Here is an 18,867-nt window from a genome sequence, read left to right as displayed (position 1 = left end):
GCTCTTAGTGTTTCAATTAGATGTTGTTTTTTTTTTTTTTTTTCCTCCCTGCTCTCTCTGCTACTCCCTGATTTTGCGCCCCCCCCCCCCCCCCCCCCCCCAAATCTCCTTTCTGTCTCGGTTACATGGGTTTCTGAAGGACGCTGGCTGGAAAATGAACACCATCTTTGATTTGTGTTTGTGTGTTTATCCCACTGTTCACAATATTGATGTGGGTTGGGCCTCCCCCCCCCCCTCTTTTATATATATATTTCTATATATATATATATATATATATTTTTTTTTTTTTTTTATAAGCTTCTGCTTGAATTGATGACATGCACATAATTTGACTTTGAGGTTAATTTCCACATCGCGGTTGTACTAGCGATTGCCCATGTCAGTGTGTTTAATGACAGTCTTCAGATGTCGTTTGTGTTTGAGTTACATAGCACCATGAGCCACTCTAACAGTACTAATTTGGAATGAAGAATTGTGGGTCAGTGAGCAAGTGAAATGGAGCAACAGGGCATTTTGGGTAATTTCCCTTTCACTCTGCTTCTCCACTACCCCTTCAGTAGCAATTCAGAATTCTCTGCAGGAGAATAGAGAAAGTAGAACATGCGCTGCAAACACAGCTAATGTGTGTGTGCCATGCCGCTTACATTGTCATTTGTGGAAGAGATCTTCTCCATTCCATGTTTGTGTTGTTGAAATTGATCCGTGATTTTGATTGGTGGCGGTGGTCAATATGTATGTTTACGTGACACAATATGGTTTTTGAAGTATATCATGGGTTTCATCAACTCTTTCAGAAATGTAAGACTTGAATTATCATGATGGACTTAGGCCGGTTTTACAGAACTGGTAAACAACAACCTGTGTAAAGTCACTGTATAAATAGCATTGTAATATGTAGCTTATTGGGTGTCGGTCTATTACAATCTTGCTATGAGTAATGCATGTCCAAAACCAAATTTAGGACAAAGAGAAACCCGAGAAAGCTGACAATAAATAATGTTTGCTTAGGTGGCTTATTAATTAAATGTATTAAATTCTGTGAACGTTTCACAAATGTCCTTGATCATTTAAGGCCATACATTCCATAATGTTTTTGTCACACTTGTCACTTTTGTGAAAGCAGCAAAGTATTTGAATCACTATTTATTGTTTTATATTACTATTCAAATTATCTGCAACGTTTGACACTTCAATATCAGCCTTAATCTCTCTTTAAAGTTAATTTTTAAAGTTTCACAATGTATAGTGGATTAAAATGTGTTTTTTCTAATTAAAACCCTTTTGTAGTTTTACAGTATAATGGTTCTTATAAACCTAATTTTAGTAGATGTACTTGAGTACGTGTTATTAGCTACTACCTGACATTAATGAGTGACTGGTACCTTAATCAGTGTGTTAGCAGACATCTATGAAAACTGACAATTCATGGCTGAATGTTCTTAGCAAGAATGTTGGCACCTCAAGCTGTCTCTCTCCTGGCCCATGGGAAATGTTGTGTTGGTTTAGTGTTGGGCCTCCTGGAGCACAAAAGGGCCTTAGGGCAAACAGAGGGGTGATAACAACGTCGCTCTCCTCAAAATGAAAACCAAACAGCTCACATATGTCGGGATTCAATTACACTCTCTCTGTTTCCCTCTCTAGCTCCAAGGCTCACTGCTAATTATCCAAATAACATCAGCCAATCACACAGAATGCCACCCAGATGAGATTAATTGAAAAATTCAAACGAACTGTTTATTCTGATAATGTTCTGAGGAATGAACAAAGCCGGTGTCCTGTCCGTATGTTTGACAGCACAGGTGAGTGATAAGGTGCATCTCGGGTTTGAACAGGGCCCAAATATAGGGGCCGATAAGCTTGAAAGTGACCCTCCAGAATCAATCCGAGCTCAGGAAATGGGAGCAAATTAACAGTTGTGGAAGAGAAAGAGCAGGAAACTCTTATTCTGCGGTTCTTATCAATCTCATTCTTCTGTCTCTCATTGCTGTTTTCAGTCTGTGTGTATATATGTGTATCTACATTAATGAAGAATAATGACGTCGTCTTTTGTTTTCTCTGCCTTTTCTTCTCTGAATCTAAAGCACAAGCACAGTCATGGCCAGCACTGAAGTACCAGTGGTCTTTGTTCACATGGCAGATCAGCCGTTGTGGTCATTACATTATTATTATTATTATTTAATTTTCTGTAACACTAGGAGTATTTCAGATTGTAACAATTAGAATATTTAGGGTTGATATCTGTAGCACTGGGAATATCTCTAGGTGACAAAGCTCGTCTCTGCTATGCCACTCCAAGGCATTTATCTTTGTAAACATGACAGCTACTGTTGTGTAAATAAGGAGGTTAAGGTGCAACAATAAGTGAGTAATGTCAGCTTTAAGTCATATACTTAAGTGTAAAAATGCATGAGTTTATCATGACTTATTTATCTGAACATGGTGGTTCAGATGCATCATTGTTTGTAATACTCAAATAAGTTTATTATATTCATTATCTATAACAATAACATTTTTGTCATTGAGTGTAAATTATTTTTTGCCAAAAAGCGAAAATGTCTGTTTAAAGGCTGTTTACGTTTTCATAATCCAAGAATACATTGAATACATGTTTTAAATTATTCAATTATTATCCCCTATTTTTCTTTTTTCCTTTAAGCACTCTACAGCACATTTTCAACTTGAAAAATCCAAGTACTCAGCAAATCTGGCAAATTCAGCACATTGATTTGGCTACGCCTGTGTGCGCTTATTCTAATTTGCCGTCTTTACTTTTCTGTCCTTTCCATCTATTTGATAATCTAAGATTGCAGCAACAAGATGCAGCTAGGCTTTCCTGCTTCAATACGGTTTTCATAATAGATTAAGTTCCGTGTTGTCACAATCATTTCAGGAGAAAGGCATGAAAAGTAACTTTAAATAATGTTCCATACATCGTGATGTTCCCAAAATTATTTTCAGATTTTTTTATTTTTATTTATTATTATCATTTTTTTTTTTTTCTTGGAAAGAGTCAATACCTTCTCCATCAAATTCCGCTTCTGTGATTTCCTCTTGACCCACTCTGTCATTGTGGCTGCAGTGAAGCAAGGGAGGGTGACGTGCTTCTAATGCTGTTGGGGACAGGTGCGAGGGTGAGCACTTTTATTTGGGGTGAGAGGTGAGAGGGGGCTCTGTCATTAGCAGGGCATTACCCACATTAGCCCTGGCCCCTGCTCTAATGACAGGGGAAGAGGCAGGCAGGGCCAGTGGGGGGCAGCTGCACCTGTCCCAGGCCCCACATGGCACAGGCAGAGGAAAGGCAGGGGCAATACATGCTGCTGATGATGATCACTCTGCTCCGGAGGGGGGATTGATGGAGAAATTTGATCGAATTATTCGACACTCCTAACAGCACTCTTAAATGCCCTTTTTTATTTTATATTTTAGGGTTGGCTACTGTGTGAGGACCAAGCCTGTCAGAACCGAACTCGTCGGCTGCCTATTGCATTCTACCGTTCAGGCCCTATATGTCCACTTTGCTGCAAATCCACTCTTAAGCCAGAGGTATGTGTATCTCTCTCTCTCTCTCCCTCCCTCTCTTCTCTCTCCCTCTCTTCTCTCTCTTCTCTCTCCCTCTCTTCTCTCTTCCTAGCACCAGCACACATTTGACCAGCTGATGGTGCTGTGGAGCCAGTGAAAGCAACGCTGGCTGAGGTGGCACACTGTAATAAAATGCTAAACCGTTCTCAGCTCTTGGTCCACTTTTCCCTCTTCTTATCCCTTCCTTGGTCTTTTTTCTATTTAGTATTTCTTCTCCTTCTCTTCTTGTTGATTTGTTAGTTATATCCCTCTGGCCATAGCCGGTCAAGAGCGAAGCTTGCGTTCTTGCTTTTAAAACCTTTAATAAGAAGACATATAAGCACAATAGATAAGATAAGACAATAAATGGACAAGAATATGGCACACCTTGGCCTACACCGGTCAGCTCTTGTGTGGCACAGTGGTGGCCCAGAACGAGAAAAAAGGGGGTGTCTCTGAGATTTGGGGGATGGTTTTCAAATCCCCCTCATTTTACACCCCCTTAATCCCGTGATCTCTTGAAGAGGGTGTGCCTCGAGTCAAAAACTTTGACCAACGCAGGCCGACTTCTCCCTTTGCACTTTTGCCCTTGTATGCCCCTACACCCCTCTACCCTTGGCCTGAATCTCCCTATCTCTCCAACTCTCTCTCTCTCTCTTTCTTTCTGCCTCCTTTTGTTGTTCTTGTCCAGTGCCCCCCCCATCCCCACTACCACCCCCACCCCCTCTCCGGCTGCTGATTTCTGCGTCTAGTTCTGTGGCGACAGGTTGAAACCCAAAAGGACAATTTCTCTTGTCACCATAGCCACTTAGGCGTCCCCTTCTCTGCCTGGTGAGATGGCAGTTTAAACTGCTGGCTGAATAAAACATTAACTTCCTCACCCCTTTTCCCCATCCCTCTGTCGCTCCGAGCTTTGCTGCTCGCCTGTCAGCGATGCGCCTCGTCTCTCGTCTCCACGGACACAGAGACATCGACCACCATTGTATCCAGATTAAATGGAAGCGTAATGGGCACCCTAGACTGATTGGCCGGTAATTTGGAGGAGTTATATACAGGTGCAATTTGTAATATTTTCAGTAAATTAAATTTTTTTTCTTCTCTCTCTCTCCTTTTTTTCCCCTTTCTCTACCGTCGCTCTTTCTCTCCTCTGTCTCTTGCTTTCTTTTTCAATCACAGTGTGCATCTCTCTCTCTCTCTCTCTCTCTCCCCCTCCCTCCATCTCACTCTCTCTCTCTCGCTTGCTCTCTCGCCCTCCCTCTCTCCCCCCCTCGTTCTCCGTTTTATTGATGTACGTTCAGGCACCCATTAGGGCTTCCTTTTTTCCCTCTAGTGGAAATTGCAGCATGTTAATTTTCACACAAATTACAGCAATAGCAGGTATCTCTATTTGATACATTATAACGGGAGCAATCAGGGATAATTGAGTGCCTTTCAGATGGAGACCGGCGCATTCACTTCAATTCAAAGCCAGTCCATTTATCGCCTAATCGCTCTTTAAACACTGAATTTCTGGGAACAAAAATTCTTGTCATAATTTTGCTTAAGTGTATTTGGAAATCACAGTCCTTTGAGCAAGGATAATTGAAATCAAATCCCTTTCAAGGGAGCTGACATTTCTACATTTCCCCCCAATTGAAATTAATTTCAAAAATTGAGCATGAATATCTTCAAATAGCAGGCAATTATACCTTTCAATGGGGAGAAATTATGCGCACAAAAAAGTGGAGACATCAACTGGCGCTTCAGTTAAATGTCTTTGTTTCCCACTGTGTTTGCCTTGTAAAGATTTACATATATTGACTCATTATGAAACCTTGTGATGCCGATCGCCTTCCTTTTTCAGCTCAGCCCATTAAAATTAACTCAAATTGGAGCGTTTTGTGTTAAGCCTCATCAAAACTGTTTGGATTTTTTTTTCCTGCTGCAGCTGCAGAGATCTGCATGAATAGAGAGGAGCCATTTTTCTACCGCCGTAGAACTGAAGAGGCACGTTGCTATAAGTTCTTTACATTTAGCCACCACTGAGTAATAAACTCTACCACCGTTTCTTCTGTCGTTCTTAAAGTCTTGTCCATGCTTTGCTTGAGCCATGTATATAAGCACTCATAGTGACCTGTGGGATTTGTACAGGTCTGTTCACTCAGTGAATGGATAATGATGATCTCAGTGCATTAATGGGGGTGTCATTTCCTTGCTGCGGTTTGTTGTTTTGTTGGTATGTTTAGCCACACATCTCTTTCTGTATCTGTTTGTTGTCCGAAGGCTTTGAGGATGGTTTGGTGAGGGGAAGTGCTTCGCCGTAGCTTTATCGGGGGGCTGCGATGGGAGGGCTGTGGGGAGGTGGTGGGGGGGTCTCGGGGGAGAGGCAATTTCACAGCTGGTTTGCTCCTTAGTCACTCAGGCCGAAAATGCTGCAGATTTGTGGTGAAAATTGAAATGGTGTCAGTACAGGAACAAAGCACTGAGCCGAGCAAAGCCGCCAGGGGAGGTGTGTGTGTGTGTGTGTGTGTGTGTGTTTGGGGGGTTGGGGGGGCGCTGAACGAGGAGGTGGGGTGGGACCCAAGAATCTAAATTGAATAACGCCTGACTATACGCTCACCACGCCTCTTTGACACCTGTCAGTGGAGTTGTGAAGTTGGTCCTGACCCCTCCCGAACTGTTGTCTTTTCTAGACGTGCTGTGTAGCTATACTAAATCGTATACTGTCCCAGGTAGGTTGGCCAGTGTGGTTTGAAACGCACCCATGTGTTTATTCAGTAGAAAGAGCGTTTGTGTACGCGTGCCAAGCCGGCCGTGCGCTGGCGCTGGTTACGGCGGCTCCATTATGGCTGCATTGCTGAATCGACGGGCAGGGTTGTTGACCAGCTAGTGCATTATGGGTCAACAGCTGCTGGGCTCATCGGAAGCTGTGGAGGGCAATTAAAAGCTTGTCTGCTGAAGAGAGCCCCTCACTAAACTCTCTTCATGGCTCTCTCTCTCTCTTTCTCTCTCAGCGCTCACATTGCCTGGCTTCTATGGTGTCTCAGAGAGACTGCGACCCAATAATGGCAATTAACATAAAAGTATAATGGCTAATCAAATTGACAGCCACTGTTGTTCATCAGCTCCACACACAATGCCTTATCAAAACAAACTATTATGAAGTAGGTAATTTCAAGGTAATTTCAGAGTTGATCTCTCTCTCTCTCTCTCTCTCTCTCTCTCTCTCTCAATCTGAGCACTTCTGGCAGGCAGACACGTGGCCGACGGTAATTAGAGCAGCATTTACAAACCAAACAGATTGTTTCCTGCTTTTGTGGCGCTGGAGGGGAGGGGGTGATGCAGTGCCTAGTTTTGGCCAATCAGACAGATTTTGCAGCTTATATGACTCTAAACTTGGGGCTTGCCTGAGTGAGTGTGTTTGCCTCTGTCTGTGACAGTGGAGAATATATGACAAACACTACCTGTCTCTTCGTCTGTAATTAACGCAGGTGATTCTCCAGCTTTCCCTGATTGAATTGCACCAATCTCATTACGCTCCAGCCTTTCATTTTCCCCAGAGAGAGAGGGGAAAAAACAGTACTAACTGATGTGAGGTAAACATCAGTGTGATTATAGCTAATTGTTTTTTTTTTTTTTTTTGTTTTTTTTTTCTTCCTTTCAATGTGAATGAGCGATTGAATAATCGACCACCACAGCATCACTAAGAAGTTTGAAGGGATTTGTGAGAGGGAATTTGAGCCTGTATTGACTATGCATCTCTTATCATATTGACAGTAAGGCTGTCACTGCACTTAAACACTGTGTTCCAGGCTAAAGTGTGACCGGTATTTTTCCAGCAAGCATCTTTTGTCAGAAGACTTTTGACACTTTGTTAGAATATGAAAAAGCAGTCATGCATAGCAATTTCATTCCTGCTACATGCATTGTGTTGCATTCCTCCTCCTTCTTCTATTGAGTTTTGGCTTTGCCACATCTGTGATGCAGCAGTTGTGTCACTTTTTTTTTGCTGTTGGAATAATGTGTTTTGTGCTTTGTGTTTCCTCCCCCCCCACCCCACCCCAACAGTATTCTGAGAAGGCGCTGTACAACCAGCTGTGCTTCTACAGGTTCATCTTTGATTGGGACTACGCCATAACCAAGGGAGACGACAAAAGTAAGAGAATACCGCAGCACCAACATTTCTTATACTAGCTAAGCTGTGCACAGACATGCGTCCAATTTTTTAACTCCCGACCAGAACCATCCACATTAGGGTGAATCGCGCAGGTGTGCACGCACGCACGCACACACACACACACGCATATATATACACACACACACACACACATCTCACATGGCTCACACAGGCTGGAGGCGGTCAAGGGGTTGGGGGGGGTTGGGTTAAGGATGTGCTGCTCCTCGAGTCGACAGCCCTAATTCAAGCGACGGATTCAATCACGGAGCGGCACGGAATGCAAAGCGCTCCAATCAGTTTGAGGGAGAGGGAGAGAGAAAAGCCTCCTCTCAGGGCCGGCAGGCACTCAGTAATAGCGTTGGCTGTGTTGATTGAAAACAGTTTTTAGATTTTGGAAAATGATAGGGAGAGTAATTGGCGAGAAGGCAAAAGGATAGGCCTTCATAAATAATGGGACATGGAGCATATATTTCCAGCGGCCCAGTGGAGGATCCAACCCCGGCGACCGGAGCTAGCCGAGCAGTGGCTACTTACCCGCCAGCCTCTGTGATTGATGTCACTTGATTAAAAAGGACCTCTTGGAACAGACTTGTATATTTCTTTATTTATTTCTACATGTGCCAATGAGGTCCGGAGCGAGAGCGAGAAGCGTAGATAAATATAATGTGTAATCAATAGATGACCACTCAGAACATGAAGCAAGCCGAGTGGGTCTGGAAGGGAGGGAGGTGGGGGGCTAACATGATTATAGACTTGGCTTCTTTCTGGAATTTTTATTTCTGTACTTTTCGCTACTGTTGTTTCTTTGAGTAATTGTGGCCAATCTTCAGAGTTCTGACAACTGCTCTGCCCGTCACTGCCACCTTGCCTCTAATTCCTAAAGGGTTTTTTTTTCCTCCTTATTCCTCTACCCCTGATTTTTACCTGTTGAGATTAGATGTAAACATTTACAGATTAGACTGTTAAGGCTGTTGTCCAGTTTTTTTTCTCTCTGCTTGTTTCCTTCCACACATCCTGTGTATTTCACAGATGTAATGTGCATGCTGTATGCTTTCAGCCCGCTTCTTTTCATTCCCGTGAATCTACTTCATTTGCGCGCACATATAAAAAGTATTTAGATAAGTTTTTTTTTCTAAGTCTGATTGATGTGTATGATATTTATTTAACATGTTAGTTAGAATTTACATTGTGGATGTGTTCAAAGTGACGAATAGAACTGTAGGTGATCCCAAGGTGACTGAAAGCTTCGCAGGTTCGAGAATACGTGTAATATTATTAATAGTGAAAACGTATAATGTGATTATAAGTGATCCAACAGAGAGAATGTGGAGGAATTGTGGCACATTTATTGAGTAGTTTGAGCAATCTGTTTTACTTCAGATAGTAAATAACAATGTATAATGTGATGTTGAAAAAAATAACCTATTAGTTACTTTTATTATTATTATTATTAGTGACTGAAGATTTTTGAGCCCATCCAGTGCTGTCTAATCTCACATAAAGGCTTTTCTTGGTTTAGATCTGGTGGGGATTAGTGGACTGCTCCTAGATGTACATCTTACACGCAGCTCTAAAGTATAGCCTTTAAGTTGTCATCACCCCCCCTCTCCCAACCTTGGTCCATCACTGTAATACCGTGCATTACTGTATTATAGACCACAGGGCTTAGTGGGGTCTAGGGGTGAAATTACAGGGCTGGATGGTTGGTACTGTCTTTACCTTGTTCAGGTCCTGATTAAGACCCCGGGTGTGCCTTTGCCACGTTGGGGGATACAGAATCTTGGCATTTATGCCGGATATATTTGGTTGCGCTGTGCTATGTGCTACATCTTCAGTATCCCTGTAAGATGATCACTGTGTTAAACTGTGGGCCATCTGCCAAGAGCTATGGTTGTTTTAGCCTTGGTTTAAGGTGAAGCACTCCCTCCACAGTGGATATTACAACCACTGGATACAATTAACTTAGATCTCCATGCCACGTTAAACGCTTTAAAACCTAGACCAAAAGGCTACACTAAATTAAACAATCACGTTGTTTACCTCTACCTCTGCTTGTTTAGGTTTGCAGCATACAGTGGGTTAACGTGATTGTTTAATTTAGTGTAGCCTTTTGGTCTAGGATTTAAAGCTTTAAAGAGCATTGAGATCTAAGTTAATTATATCCAGACTGGTGTTCTCATTTGTCATGAGGTGGACAGTGTGGCAAAATATATTCTTAATGCTTGCTTGAGATTATTAAAGTTTGATTAATAACAAGGTATATTTAAAGTAGCTGTCATCAAAACAATGACAGGAATAAACATTTCATTCAGGGGTTTCTGTGAAAATGGCTTGAGCTGTATTCTTTCTAATAAAATAGTCAGATAATTTAGAACATTTAGATAGAAAACGAAAAAAAACGAATCATGCCCTACTGTATTATCATTCTCAAATGCCACACGGCCCTGGTCATGTTCCACATCATAATAATCAAGGTTACTGATAAAGTAATGCCTTTGTAAGTAAGGAAATTTGACTGTGATTTATCATTTTAACTTTTTATTTTTTATTTTTAAGTGTAACTCAATCTGCGCTCTCATAGGAACACCTGGATTTTTGTGTTAGTTAATGGAGATGTTTGCATTCAGTGCATAGATCTACATAAATCACGGCTTGCTTGCAGTCAGTCAGGCATTTTTGAATATTAGACCGTTTTTTGAATATTAAATATTTCCACCGTTTTGTTTGAGTGTGATTTTAAACGTGTATTTTGTTAAATTGCATGATTTTTTTTATTTTTTTTTAATTGCTATTAGATGACACACCTAAACAGGGCTGAGAATTTACCTTCTGTCTACTCTACCTGCTCTTGTTCTTATTATCCCACCCCCGTTCTCTCCTTACTCTCTTTTTGGGGACTGATATGGCTCCCTTATATTCTTTTTTGGTCCTCCCTTCTGCTGCAATGTCTGAGAGCGAATATACTTTTTGAGGCTTGTGGTGTATTCTGCTGTTCAGTTGGCAGTGATGTATCCTTTGCTCCAGTCCATTTACTCCAACCCCTGGTGCACAATGGGAAGAAGCACAGGGTTGTGCTCTGGGCTGGAGCACACTGAGAGAAAGGCACCAGCGTAGTAGGCATGATGGAATAAAGTGCAGTTCAAGAAACTTTCAGCTGCCCCCTTGCAGTACACACGCAAACACGCGTGTGCGCGCACTCACGGCCAACTGTAATTTTACTGAATTCGCACAACCCCCCCACTCCAACCCTCCCCAACCTGGGACGTTTAGTGTCGTATCTGGCAGATTTTCTGTCTGTCTCTGATGAGCGAGGAATTGCTTTTAAAGTGGGCATTATGCCAGCTCGGCGGCACAATAGAAAAACCAATCTTCCCCCCTATTCTGTCGGCTCTGCTGTTATTGTGGCGCTTTAGATAACTGCGTCCGTACAGTGCTGGGAGGTGGAGCGAGAGAGAGAAGGGGGCGGCTGGACACAGAAGGCCGGAGGTGAAGCCGGCGATCCTTGTGGCCACCTAAAGCCTCTAGCCTCCGGCCAGCCTCGTGAACAATGGCCTTGGGTAAATGGGCCTGCTGGTCAGTCTCGGGGAGTTAAGTCCAGAGAGACATTAAACTTACGTACCAGCTGATGGAGTCTCTGGCCTGATTGACTGAGAAGCCTTCTCTCTGTCTCTGTCTCGTTCTTTCTCTCTTTCTCCATTTCTTTTACTTTCCAGCCAGGGGTGGCGCTGCGGTTCGGCAAATGGCCGCTCCAGCTGTTGCTTGATGATGAAATTGCGGCCGACGCTTCACCCATTTGCCGTATTTTCCTCTCTAGATTATCTGATTCCTCCTGCGAGGAAAAACTGATGGAAATTGCCTCTTTATTCTCGGACAAAGTAAAAAAAAAAAAAAAAAAATGGAAGAAAGAAACATTTGCCGGCGGTATGTACTGCCCAGACCAAAGTAAGAGTTAGATTGTCCTTTTTATCCTTCCCTCCCCCCTCAACCTCTTTTTCGCTCTCTCCGTGGTTTGATTCAAATTACTGTGGCTGATCGTCTCTTACCATGCGCTCCGTATGGAGGAATCATGGTAAATCACACTATTCATCAGGTTAGCGTCTTAGCTGTTAGTGGCCTGCGCTTATTTCAGAGTTGCCCACTAGAACCCCCCGTCCAGGCCTATGATTGGTCTCTAGACCTGCCCAGACAGGAAGCATCCCAACAGCTTAAATGCCCATCCGAGTTGCTGCTTCGTACTAGCTGACTTCATCAATGTTCTCAGCTGGGTTTTAAAAGCGATCGAGTTGCACACAATGCATTGTGTGTGTGCCCACAGTGGAAGCGGGGTGCTTTTTAGCCATGTGTGGGAATGGGACGCAAGATATTTTAGATGCAGACTTGCAATCTGATCTACATGTAGACCACAGTCGTCCGCCTGATTGCAGCAACTGAGGTAAATGTGGAGGCAATTTCACACACGGCAGGAGCTCTTCCATAATAAAACATTTTCTCTCCATTTTTTGAAATATTAGATATCCCATATCAATGACTTCCAAATCATGTTGAACTTTGATTTCATTCTTTTCATGAAGAGCAATTTATTTCCTCTTTTAGTCATCCCTTTACTTCTCATACCACCCACCCCCCTCAAGACACACTTCTTTCTATCTTTCACTCGCGCACACACACACACTTGTGCTCTCTCTCTCTGCCTCTCTTTCCCTTGTCTCCTCTTAAGTGTGGGCAGTGTGATTATGCTCACGCCGTAATGTAATTTTGCCGCATTGATAAAATAAAAATTGTCCTTTATCAGTGTGCAGCTAATGCTCAATTTGCAGGCTATCTCCTCTGCAACCTCTTCAGGGCGCACAGCACTCGCCCTCCCCGCCCCTCCTCCCCCGCGCTCTGCCAGCCTTGAGCTGCTGGAAATCCGCGGGTGCGATTGTCAAATCAATTATTCATTCTGTGCAATTACACTCGCACAAAGAACTTTTCCCTGCTCGCAGTGATGATTAAATTAACAGCTATTCCAGCTGCCTGATAACATCTAATAGAATATTCATAAGCAGCCCAAATGGAATGTATGATCTCCATTAACTTCATCATGCTCACTTAATTACATGCTTGTTATTGTATTTACACCTAGTTAGAGCGCATGGAAGCTGATACACTCTCCCTGGACTAGCTTACCCTTCCTCTGTCACGAGGCAGCCAGCGCCAACCCCTGCCTTCTCCTGTCTTTCCTCACTCCTTTTTTTTTCCTCTCTCTTTCTCTTCTCTCCATTCCCTCCCTCTTTCCACTGCCTAGCCTCATTCTTCTTTCTCAGTTTCCCCTCTCTCTCGTTTCTTTTCCTCTCTTTTGCTCATGTCTGCTGTCTCTTTCCCAGTTCTCTCCTACTCTCCTCATCTCTCTCCCTTTTCTCGAAATGCTATTTATTTTAAATACGACCCCTGCCGGGCCGAGAGGGAAAGCGGGGGTCTCTGACAACCTTCGTGGCTTTTAAGTTGCTCTTTTTTATCCATTCCCCACACAATGATTGAGGTTGGGGGAAGAATGACGAAGAAGAGGAGGAGGAGGAGGAGAAGAGAAAGGGAGAAGGGGTGAAGCAAGAGAGGGAGTGAGAAAAGAAGAATTATTTTCTCCCACCTTTCAAAAATGATGACATGATTGCTTTCGCTTGATCATGCATCATCATCTTTCTTCTCCCTCTTCTCTCTTTCTCTTCTCAGGTAAATAGTATTCTCCCCTCACTCTGGTTCATGTGGCACACCTCTTTCTCTCTCTGTCTCTCTCTCTCTCTCTCTCTCTCTCTCTCTCTCTCTGTCTGAGTAAAATGTATGTCTGATATTGAAAGCTGTTGCAGCTGATATGTATATTGGAGGTTGACCAATTAGGGTTTTTAATTGCAGATGCTGATATTTAAAAAGCAGGTCTATTATATAACGATGTCATGTTTTTTTCCCCTTGTTAATTGATTATGTATATATATATATATATATATATATATATATATATATATATATATATATATATATATATATATATATATGTTAAAAATAACAAATTAGATACAAGATTGCTCAACTTAAATGAACATTAATTTAGCACTATTATTGTCTGTACTGGCTCTGCTGTTTGCACTCTGTTCTTATTTTAAATAAAAATTATATCAACTAAATGAATGTCCACAGGCAGTAAAATATAATTTTGTATGAAACTAATGAATGAAAATCCATAAGGTATTAGATTTCTGTCCAGCAATCTGTCAAAAAAAAGCAAAAAACAAAAAACAAAGATAGGTCATGTATAATTCCATGCACATTACAGTCATATATACCTGTTTATCTTAGCCAGTAACATGTTGCTTTAAATGGAATTTGTATTAATTAATGAAATGGAGAAATACATTCAGGAATTTAACAGAGACCGGGGTTCGGCATGTCAGAAATCAGGTCATTTAACTGCATTATTCTATACATAACATAATATTTTTTATATATAATACGAACCACGAATGGTTTTAGATTAGATTTGCTGTCATTTAGGAGAGGAAAATCCTGTTAACATTTAGAAAAGATGATGGTAACTGGCGAAATTTACACCACCTTGTCAAAATTGCTCAGACACATACTTCTGTTTCTGTCTGTTTGTTTACACATTTGATTAAAAGAACACACATGCGCGCAAAATGCAGCAAATATATGTAGAACGTATGTTTCCCCAACGCTGTTGGGAAGTTCATAATGTTAACGCTAGCTTTCGTTAATGTAAGACACCAACTTAAATCTCCTGTTAGTAAATGCAACCAGCTGTAAGTAACTTAGCGTATCTTAAAACTGTCAGGTAAATCACTTGTTAGCAGACTGTTGGGTTGAGATGAGAACATTAGATATTTAAACTCTTAAAGCTTGCTAGCTAGATTAGCTGGTTAAAAGCTTGCTAGCTAGATTAGCTGGTTAAAGGCTTGCTAACGCTACAATTACCAAATAACATTACTTGCATTTTCTCACTATATGCCCCGAATCAATCTGATTATACAGACAATAAACATTGTACATGTTAAGTGTGGCCAGTTAAATATATTGATCTTTGAAAGATGGGAATTAAAGCTTACTGTGTTCTCTCAGGAAACATTATGTTTCATATTATCCACAAACGTCTGCATGTAGAATGGTGAAATGGACAAAATGGGGTGTCCTGCGGCTGTGCCTGTAGACATTTTTATATAATCCTTTTCGCTAGCGGAGGCTTTGACATCTGCCAATTAATCGGCCAACTGATTAATCGGTCACCCACTAACGTATATGTATTGGTCTGTGTGCCATCCCTGTTTCTCTGGGAGGTTACACATGGTCATTCTGCTCTGTGTGTTTAACCTTTATACCCCACAGGGAGTTCAAGTTTGTGATACACCTGCTAATAGAGTCAGACTGTGATTAAAATCTGGACCCCAGAGAGGGTGGAAAAGACCACTGGGAAACAGCATGGTGTATTGTCTGGCCTGACTAAGGGTTCTTTTGTGGTTCAGCACTGTGAACTAGGGTTTTTATATTAAAATGAATAAACAACTATCTGTAGATTAGTTGGGCCAGACAGAATATGAATATGAATATGACAAGACAACTTGCAGACCATTTGGAACAGTATAGTCCCCCCCTCAAGTTGTCTTGTCATAACAATATATGCACAACAAGATATTACGTTGTTCATTCAGATCTTTTCTAGTTTGACTTTTTATAGCACAAAATCACCTAATGATAACACCAACTAGCAGTTTTATATTTCAAGTCCCCAACTTTACCTCATGGTTATATCAGAGACTTCCTGAATGTATTTTGAAGAATGTGTTCTAATAATCCAGTATAAATTTATTTTTTTCAAATTATTGAAAACAGCTTTTCACAAGTGGATTTTAAATACAATTCACTGCATATTACAATTGGGATATGTAGCTCAATAATAATAAACAACTTTTGTACATACCCTGTAGTTAATTTTAACAAATGCTGTTGAAAATTTACTGGCGTCAGCCCAACACTTATTAAAAAAAAACAAAGGCTACATGTATCTACTGCCCAGAGCATTATAGCCACCACCTCCAAGCAATCAAGCAATTGCCCTGTGCAGTTCTACCACCACAGACACTTGTCCATCTATTGAACTACATACTTTGTTTGCCCCATTTCACTCTATTCTTTGGATCTGTTACACACACCAAATGCTAGATGTAAAATCAAGAAATATTAGCTCATCTGTTGTGGCATAGCTTGTGTAGATTGTCCCCTAGGGCTTGCTCTGGGATAGCCCTCTAGGGGCTTTACTGTTTAAAGAACAATGTAAAAAGGGGCTGACAAAGTATACTGAGCAACTGATTGACTACAGTCTTTAGTTTTAAAAATACAAAGTGTACCTATATAGTCAGTGGAGCTGAAAAAATTGATTATTGAATGTTGAATGTTTTTGGCTAGATTTGTGTATATGGAACCCTAGTCACCCATTTTATTTCTATGGCTTTTTCCACACTGCCACTCTTTGGTTGGAGGACTAATTGCAGCAACATACCAAAACATCTGAGCTGATTTTATCAAAAACACTTGTTAGCATTCACATATTTCAAGTTTTATTCTTGCTTGGAGGTGTCGAAATCTTTCTCACATTGGTTTGGGTTGCAAGCGTTTTGCAAAGACTTGGCTTTACAAAAGACTTTGGTTAAAGGCTTTGGCTCTGTCTGTAATTCCAGTTCAGTCCTGCTTGCCTGCCAATGGCTCCTCCATCATCTCCTCTCTGTTATTGAAGGCCCTCCTGATGGGATAAATGACCTAGGCTATCGACCCGATTGCCTGACCCCATGGCTCCCCGGCAGTGCAGTCTATTTAGCCTCCAGACTTCTGCAGACACCTAGCCCTTCAAACCACCATACTACCCACACAACACCGGATTACTGCAGCCTTATCGATTCTTTGGGACTTTCATTTGAAATGATACTTGATAAACCTCTCCTAGCTTCTGTCCAAGAGCAGAGTTCGATATTATAACTGATAGGGTTTTTTTTGCCTCCATATTGAGTTCATAGAGTTCTCGCCTTCAGCCTTGCTAACAGACCAATTCTCGTGAGCATGTTCAAGAGGGGAATTAGCAGTTCATGAATTGTGCCACTTTATATGCTGTGCCAGTGCAGTGCATTCTAAACCAGTGATCGTATTTACAAAACGTACTTGAATTTCAATCTGTATTTGTTCTGAACATTTGCCTAAATATTTAATCATAAGACAAATTGTACTGATGCAATAATGTTCTTACAACTTAATTTTTTCAGGCCCACATACATGGGATGGTTTCTCAGACAAATGTTTTAACCTAGTCCAGGACTGCAGTGCTTTGAATTGTGATTCTATTCCAAGGAGTACATAGTCCAGGACTAAGCTTAATTCCTGTTTGTAAACTAGCCCCATGGTGAACTTAACATCTCACTAAATTGGCTATTTTAATGTCGAGTTGGCATGTTAATAAATGTTCTAAAGCAATTTTCTCAGTTTTCCAATCACAAAGTTTGGTGTCATGTGTATGAAGTTAAAATGGCTGCTCTTTGTAATGGAATGAAATGGAATTCTATCGAATACATTGCGTTTTGCAAATTCCTCAGAACATTTCTTCAGTGTAAAGATGAACTTAATTAATTTCTTTGGTGTAGTTGACTTTGGGTTATATATGTGGCATTCTCTTGAAATACATGATCAATTTTGAAATGTGGGTTAGAGATAGCATCCAGGGCCTGGATTAATACAGCTCAAAAATAATTGTACATCTCTGCAAATAAAATTATTTAAAACCATTTATAGAGTCTTATTTGCACCCATGTCCAACCATTATGTTCTGTCTGTCCACAGGGAGGGTTAAGACTGAATGGGACAAAGAGAAAGAGGTGTATAAGAGATTGAAGGGCGTGGTGGATCGTGTTCTGATGTCCAGCAGCTACTTTGAGGTCAACCTCTCCAAGCTCTTCCAGGCCTTTACCACACTGAAGTAAATGCTTTCAGTCCATCAGAATGAGGTGGGACAGCTGAGTTGGTGGGCTCTCACCATAAAAGTACACCCTATGGCCCAGCTACAGCCAGAGACCTCGGGTTGTTTGAGCATTTCTGCTGTTGATTGGGCCGGTGATCTTTCTAATTGTGATTACTATTTCAACTGTTGTGTATATAATGGTTTTGTAATTTACTGAAAGTTATTTTCCACTTGATTTCCCACAACTGTGCTTCTACCTCCTTTGTTTGTCAGTGTCCACTGCACCACTTTAGTGCACTGACGGTGTGGTGTGAATTAAGGTCAGAGGTGAGGAGAGATGATGGCAGCACAATGTGTGACCATCATGCCCGGTCTTGATTGACTGTCTGTCACTCACGCCGACCCATGTCTCTCATCGTGTCCATTTAGCCTTGCATCCAGGTCTTAAATCGATCCGGGTTCAGTGACAAAACGGACAAGAAGAGGGTCTAAAGACCTTTTAAAGACACCACCACCTTCGGTTGCTCCTCCCACTTCCACTACACAGAGGCAAAAAAATTGGAGGTAACAATCAGGGGTAATAACTTCACTCCACCACCCTTGGTTCTTGATAGCATGTCAATTAGCCAATGATACAGATTTGGTCAGTGATTTCTGGAGCTGGAAGCGATTGGACATTCATTTAAACTCCTACACTTGTACTTGGTGCTTGCTCAACAGCCAGTTGGAGCTGGACCCGTCTGTGCTTTAGAACTAATGTTTTCAGTTAACTTCTATACATGTATGGTCTGTTCATGATTGTGTGTCCCTTTTCTCCCTCTCATGTTCTGATTGTAGCTGTGCTGAAGTGTCTGAATGTTCAAGTCTTGGATATTAAGTGTTTTATGCTGAAGGTAAAATAAAGTGATACAAAAGACTTTTACAGGTTTTCTGCCAGGATTTGTGTGTGTGTTAACTGTGTCAAGTAGACGTTGGATGAAAAATGGTAGCTGTTCTACCAAGACATGGAAAGAGGGAAGTCTGAAGGCGGAAGCATTGGAGCTTTGTACTTTAAAAAAAAGAAAAAAAAAACGTTCGCTTCACTCTGCTTGTTCCATGTGTTTATAATGACAGGTGAACTGATTTTTTTTTCTCTCTCCATCTCTCTCTCTCTCTCTCTCCTTACACC

At 41.5% G+C, this 18,867-nt stretch overlaps 1 protein-coding gene across 2 annotated transcripts in view; it reads left to right on the top strand.

Moving 5' to 3' along the window:
• Nucleotides 1-18,603, top strand: part of pola1 (polymerase (DNA directed), alpha 1) — a 50,056-nt gene extending 31,453 nt beyond the window's left edge. For both annotated transcript variants that reach the window (XM_066663845.1, XM_066663764.1), the window contains exons 35-37: nt 3,427-3,543; nt 7,606-7,693; nt 17,582-18,603. In XM_066663845.1, the coding sequence (XP_066519942.1) occupies nt 3,427-3,543; nt 7,606-7,693; nt 17,582-17,721 (345 nt within the window). In that variant the 3' untranslated portion in view covers nt 17,722-18,603. The remainder of the gene's footprint in view (nt 1-3,426; nt 3,544-7,605; nt 7,694-17,581) is intronic.
• Nucleotides 18,604-18,867: the final 264 nt, after the last annotated feature.

Source organism: Hoplias malabaricus, chromosome 1 (assembly GCF_029633855.1).
Source record: "Hoplias malabaricus isolate fHopMal1 chromosome 1, fHopMal1.hap1, whole genome shotgun sequence".
NCBI lineage: Eukaryota > Metazoa > Chordata > Actinopteri > Characiformes > Erythrinidae > Hoplias > Hoplias malabaricus.
Note: the sequence above shows the minus strand (reverse complement) of the source record. Positions and strands in the feature narration are given on the sequence as shown.